Consider the following 7,126-nt stretch of genomic DNA (forward strand, 5'->3'; position numbering starts at 1 on the left):
CAAAATCAAACAACTTTTGCTTTTGTGCTAGCACTCTAGAGTTAGGACAAGTAACTGTTAACAGCTTGATTTGAAGTGAACATGCACACAGATAAGAGATGTTATCCTTTTTACAGCATCTACAAATCTCACTAAGTGTCAATGAAGCAAACTCTTGCCCATCTTGGGTCGAGGATGATGAATAAAATTCAAAATTTAGGCTAATAGGTTCATAGTTCTTATCTTTCTCAATATACCACCCATCTTCTTTTCTTTCTAACATGACTTTCAATGTTTTGAATATGTTTTACCTTCACATTTCAAAGATCAGCTTTGAGTTATAATTTATGTATTACTCTTTAAAATAGAAACCACTCTCATAGAACAGTTTTTCATTAATCTCACCAAAAGACCTCGTTTCATCTGAACTTAAACTGAAATGATAAACATGTTATTCACTGAAAACAACCTACATTCTTTTAAAGGAAAACAACTACTGCTATTAGTTTTATGGATGCTAAAACTAATCTCAAAATTGGGGTGGGGGGTGAAATGCATCATAAAGTTGTAATTATTCCTATGGTCTTCTAGCTACAAACACTCACTTAAAATTTATTTCACACCCAAGTGAACAGTCGTGAAAAACCCAGCAAATATAAGTCAGCTTTATGTCAGCTCTTTCCCTCCATTCTAAGACTTCAATTTCCACCTTTTATGGAAAGGAAATAAACAACCAGCTTCCTGTTCAATCACTAGCTCACCGCCAGTCTTTTACACATCACAGAACACAACCCGCCTCCTCCTTTACTTCTCTCAAATGTCTCTTATCTTAATTTAAACTTGTTGAAATACGAGACCGTTTTACCACACTAATGCTTTTCTATGAAATTTATCTTACTTACTCCAACATTTAGAATGTAAGAAATGTCAAGATGTCATAGATTATTTCTTACTCCTAAAATATTTAAATTAAATTATTTATATAATAAAGACTTAGCACCTATGAAAGTGAAAATTTGATCTGCCAAAAGTTAAAAATACTGAAATTTATAGGTAAAGGTTGAATCTCCTGTTCTTACTATTGTATACAACTGGAAAAAGAGCCCTCCACATCACTCCCCTTTCTATTCTAATTACATGAAAATGTAAAATGGCTAAAATAGCTATCAATAAAAAGGATTAACTTTTTTAAAAAAAACTAAATATTACTTTAACCCTATACTTTCCTTTAAAAATAGGATGCCTTAGAAAAGCTAAGTTAGACAAATTCTTTTGTGCTTGGATGAACAGGAAAGCAAAGCCTCCAGGCCTTAGGGGAGGAACCTTGTCCCCACAGCCGGCTCTGATGTGCCTGGGAGATAAGGCTCCACAGTGACACTTAAGGAAAGGCCGGTTCACATTTGAATTTCTGCATTCCTCAAGAACAATTCATGGCAATAACTAACTTTGCAGAAGAGCTACATGAAAGCTTCGGCCAATGAATGAGGGTCATCTGCTCTTTATCACAAGGGTAAACCTCATCCTGGCCAGTTTCTAACCTTTTAACCCTGTGAATTCCTAATTTACACATGAATAATGGAATTCTTGCCTAGAGTGCAACTTTCAGCTTCTAGTTCCTAAGTTTAGAAACCAAGACTTCATTGCCTGTGTTAAAAATCTACAACTCGCACCGATTAAAGTTTTAGATTTCCAGGTGCTATACTTATTACACTTCAGAACTAAATGATATGCTTGGTGACAAAACCCTTGACCAGAAAATAAAAAGAACATACTTGCACCCCGCTGCTATCAATAACTAGGAGAGAGCTAGCCTTCAAAACACAAACACACACACACACACACACACAAATAGAATGTCCACTTAATGCCTATTCTCTTCCTGTTTAATATGTATTACATCTTCACCCTGAACACAGGATAAAGTCATCCAAGCCTACAATGTCATTGGACACTGCTTCTCAGACATCAGAACTGACTTCATAAATTTTAAATCTCTAAGAAATTTCATAAAGAAAAATCTAAACCCACTAGGCATATCTTACTTTAAATCTATAATAACTGAATGCACTTTCTGAGCAGAGTACCTCCTCCAAGTTAATAAGTTGTGTGCATATGAAAAGTGTGGTTCTTATAACTAACATACTATAGTTGATATTTAATAGCAAAGCAATGTTCTACACAGTTTAACTAGAAAGTTTTTTTTGATACTTAAAATATCAAGACTACTTCACCACCAAATCCTTCAAAATATTTACATCTAAAAAATATTTGTCATTAATACTTTTTATAAAGATACAAAACCTAAGGCTATTCAAAAGCCAATACAAATCTTTGTTTCACTGTTACTAACACTGTTAGTTACTATTATTAATACTATCGAGACTATTTATGAAACCTGAAAGCTCTGCGTGTTTTCAAAGCATTTCTAAGTGCCCTAGAATTGTCAGGCTGCTAAGGAGGTCCTGGAAATACCGAGTGGTCATGACAAATCTTTCAGAGCCATCAGTCCCCCTCCACCTTTCCATCCTGCCCCTTCTCCTCTCTGGCAAAGTAATACAAGTTAGGGTTTTTGGACATGAAAACACAAGATTCCACAAACCCAAAAAGGGGGAAAAAATTACAACTTTATGGAACAATTAGACAAAAATTAAATGAATAAAACATAGGCATAAAAAGCACACTATTCTGAAAACAATATGGTAGTGAAAAACCATTACTCAACAACAGCAGCAACAAATGATGATTGACCAATAATCACAGAAAAAAAAAAGCAAGTTTATCAGACATTCTCTCAGGCTTATTAGAATTGGAAACTTCTCTACTTTCCTGACATATTTCAATACAAAAAGATCTTGGCTTACAATTTATTTTCTACTATTAATTATTATTGCGCAAATAAGTTACTAAAATGAAGGTGGCATAAATACAGACTGTTACAATAAAGTCACCTAGGAAATCCCCACCAACAGCTTCCTAAATTTCAACTGTGGAGACCTTGAAGAAACTATTTCCTGAAGATTACGACTTTATCTCAAGAGCTCCCTCTGTCTACTGTTCATCTTGTAAATGATCAATTTGTAGGTGTAGAGCAAAATCTATCTTTTATGGATTAACAAAAACATGTAGATAGGATGCCTGTAAAACTGTTTTTAAGATAAAGTGTGTTTTAAGATTTAAATTTTGTCTATTGTAATCTTGAGTGCTGGGTGTTGGATCACCTGAAGAGATGGAAAGCCTCAGTGAAAACAAGTTCTTCTCTAACTATCCTAGGCCCACGTTTACACTCAACGGTTATCAGGGCAACCACCAAGCAGTGGGTCACTTGGACAAATGGTTGATCTGATGGGGTTGTTAATACAAAGGAAATCATTAGACAGCAAACTTTATGACAACTGAGAAAAAGTGGGCAGATCTGGTTTAAGTCCATTAGGCATAATATGGAAATGGCCTTAATCTCTTTCTCTCCCAGCAGGAAAAGCCTACGAATACTTCAAAGGCTTGAGAGTTACTGACCAGTGCCCTCTCTTTCAATTAAAAAGCAACATGGGTGATCTTAAAGCAGTCAGAGAACTGAAAGGTTGGGTTATATGGAAGATTTAGGGTTTAAGGACCATTTACAAAGCAGAAAACACTGTTTGTGATTTTCAAAATTTAATTATTAATTTTAAAAATGAGATTTTAGAACAACCTTTGTTGTGTTGACCAAATTTTTCACCCAACTCTTTTCAGAGTTTGAAGTGCTTATTCATATAAGTCACCTACAAGTTCTGGTGTTCTAAACGTGAATGTGACTTTTGTTCTCACTCATTCAAATTTATACATGCATATATATTTTCACCTCAGATTTTTTTTTTTTGTAGGCCTTAGCATCAACTACTATCTCCAGGAAAATTCCTAATGTATGATTTTTCAGGTTAGCATATTAATGAAAACCAAAAAATCATCAAAATGTAGCAGTGAAAAACACCAATCAAGAACTTAAGCACTTACTTGATAAAGTAAGATGAGCTTTTTGACTAAGAATGGCTCCATGTCTGTTCATGGCCAAGCACTGATAAAATCCTTCATCATACTGCTCTCCTCGCTTGCCTTCCACCTCACTGATGTATAAAGAGCCGTTGGACAGAACCTGGATCCGCTTATTTTCAGACACTTTTGCTCCATTTTTCAACCAAGTGACCTTAATAGGAACTTCTCCATGAGCCTGGCAATCTAAAACGACTGGATCCTTTCTTGTGACAGTTATATCCTGTGGTTCTTTTATAAAAACCAGTTCGCTAAAGCACCATACTCCTACAAGGAAAGGGGGGAAAGGCATATCCAGAATTACAGGTGTAAAATTATTTCTTAACACACAATTGTAAAACACATATTCAGAGTGTAATGGGTCACAGTTTAACAAACCAAACTAGTTTACTGACAAACACCTTAATAAACCAATCTAAGTTTCAGCAAACCTTTTCAGCAAATCAGATAAATCTTTTTACAACATCTTACACTAAAAGCCTAGGGAAGATTTCAATAACTTTTCATCCCTTTTAAGAATTCTGTTCTCAAGTGCCCTGCTAGAGTTTCAAAATCATCAGGAAAGCTCTTGAGCAAAAGCTGTTTGCTACTTTTACAAGCTTGTCAAAAAGATCTTGAACAGAGTAAGTCGTAAAAGTCTAATTTTACAAGAAATCATTAGCAAAACTCCAACTCTGTGAACAAGCGAGTTTATTTCCTTGTCCCTTGAAGAGTTTTTGAAACTCTTGGCACCTAGTCCTTTGGCAAGTGCGTTTATCTTTTGTGACAAATTACAAGTTTGCACTTTTATACCTGCCCTTTAACAGCAAAGATTCTGTCTCTTCTTGAAAGAGACCCATTTACTTAATTTCTGCAGAGTATGGTAAGGTATTTAAAGGACAAACAGTTGACTCTGAAATGCTGGTAACTCTTGCTGCTTGTACTCAGTGGGTGATCGGATTAGGAACCTTCTATTTTTTTTTTTTTTTTTTTTTTTTTTTAAGAACTACCAACTGTTGGGGGGGGGTGGAGTGTGACTAATTGGTCCTTACTGTCTAATAGGGAGACGAGATTGCTTAATCAACTAATACACATTTTCATCAGAGCAGAGGAAAGGCTTTATTCTAAGTATACACATCGTCCCAGGTCCCGGCCAGAATAAAGCATCCGATGACCAACTAATACCCTGTCACCTCCTTCATTTAGCGCAAAGGTCAACGAAAGTCTTGCATACTGAGTGGGGCCGAGTTGAGTATTAGCGCCCTGGAGCCGGGGGGCGGGGGGAGTGCATTTCATATTCCTTCTGATTGTCTTGATTTCACAGTACCAATCCACGTACTGATCTGTTTCTCATCAAGGCAGGTCCTCCAAACCTCACACACCAGTCACGCTCCCACGCCCGGGCTGCTGACTTCTCCTAATGGATGCCCAGGGCGACAAGAGCGACCCTAACAGCCCCGCGCAGCGAGGACCACTCCGGAAGGCGCCCGTTGTGTTTCCGAGTCACATCTGACTTTGATCCTTTTCTCATGCTAAAAGAAAACTAACTCCTCCTGGAGAAGAGGGGTGTGGTTAGAACACCAAAGTCTGGGGTTTGTAACCTGTAAATAAATAAAAGAACCCATTCTTCTGAACACCTCTTTTCCCCGCCCACCCCCCTCCACTTTACACTTCTTAACCCTTTGAGGATAAAGCAACCCGGACGCAAAAAAAAAAAAAAAAAAAAGGAAAAGAAAAGCCAAAAATGAGTTCATCCAAGTTTGCGCAAGGCTAACCTGGAGTTTGGAGGGATCTTTAGATTCATGCACACCTCAGATCCTGCCCCAAAATACCTAGCTGTGAGAAGTAAATCCTACTTAGATACCTTCCTTCTCAGCTTCGGGACCCTTCTTCCTCCCCTCCGGGGCCCAACTGGGCCACAAAACTTCCACTCCTCTTTCCAATGCCACGCTTCCCGTCTCCTCCTCATTCGATCCGGTTCCGGGAAAGTGGGGGCACTTAGGGGTCTGACCTGAGCGCTGAGTTCACCTAGTTTCTCCCCCGCCCTAAAATGTGAGGCAGCCCCCACTACAAACCCGGGAGCCGCGCGGAAAAGCGGCGCCCCCTGCGCGGCGAGGCTGCCACTAAGGAAACAATATAAATAAAGCCACGTGCGGCTGCTGCGGCCCAGACAGACAGGCGGGCGCGCGGTGCCCTGTCTGGCCGCGGAAGCGAGGACACGGCCGGAGCGCGGACAATGGCACGAAGAGACAGGGGCGACAGTGGACAGCGGGCGCCGGCCCCCAGCGCGCGGCCGGGGGAGCGCAGCGAGGAGGGGCGGGCGCTGCGAGAGGCGGCCACTGTCGCCCGCGCCCCAGGAGAGCTCGCGGGCACCTCGCGTTCCAGCGGCTCCCGACTGGCTGCAGGGAGGGGGCCGGGGGTCAGCGCTCCCGCAGAGGACCCCGCCGCCTCCCAACGCACGCAGCCGTTTGCCTCCTTCCCCAGCCCGCTCGCGCCCGCTCACTCCCCACCGCCGCAGAAGAAAGCGCGCCCACCTGGAACGCGGCCGAGGAGCGGCAGGAGCAGGAGCGCGCCGAGCAGCATCCCTGGCGGCCGTGGCCGGGCGAGGGGTCGCAGGGAAGGCGCCATTCAGCGGGGCTGCGCGGGCATGCTCCCCCGGCGTCCCTCAGCCGCTGTCCGCCTGCCAGTCCCCAACTCCGAGCCCTCTTCGCGCGGCGGCTGGACACGCGCAGCGTGGGTTTCCCGCTCGGGTACCGGCGTGGCGTGACGCGACCGGTGTCTGCTCTCTGCGGGAGCGGCGAGGCCGGCGCACGGACACCCGCTCGCAGGAGGCGGGGGTCCAGAGCGTCCGGCCCGGGGGCGGAGTGAGGCGACGGCTGGAGGGGGCGGGGGCGGTGGAGTGGACAGCGCCGCTGCTGCTGGCCTGGGGACTACTTTCTACATCTGGCCCCTGGTCTGAGGACCGCGAGGTCGGTGCGGCCGCGGAGGGAGACGCTCGCTAGGAGGGGGCCCCGTGGCGGCCGGGTCGTGGCCCCGGGGGGAGGGGACGGGCCCCGCCGGACAATGCACCTGGGGGTCAAGCCCCGGCTGAAGGTCTCCGGCCCGCTTCCCCTCCCCTCTGGCTTTCCCCACCACCGTCGAG

At 43.2% G+C, this 7,126-nt stretch overlaps 1 protein-coding gene across 1 annotated transcript in view; it reads right to left on the bottom strand.

Moving 5' to 3' along the window:
• PRTG (protogenin) overlaps positions 1–6,901 on the bottom strand; it is a 144,272-nt gene extending 137,371 nt beyond the window's left edge. Inside the window, exons 1-2 of the mRNA XM_043920675.1 lie at positions 6,519–6,901; positions 3,970–4,272 (exon numbers count right to left, since the gene is read on the bottom strand). Of these exons, the coding sequence (XP_043776610.1) occupies positions 3,970–4,272; positions 6,519–6,612 (397 nt within the window). The 5' untranslated portion in view covers positions 6,613–6,901. The remainder of the gene's footprint in view (positions 1–3,969; positions 4,273–6,518) is intronic.
• Between the last annotated feature and the right edge of the window lie 225 nt (positions 6,902–7,126).

The sequence above is a fragment of the Cervus elaphus genome, chromosome 12 (genome assembly GCF_910594005.1).
Source record: "Cervus elaphus chromosome 12, mCerEla1.1, whole genome shotgun sequence".
Taxonomy (NCBI): Eukaryota; Metazoa; Chordata; class Mammalia; order Artiodactyla; family Cervidae; genus Cervus; species Cervus elaphus.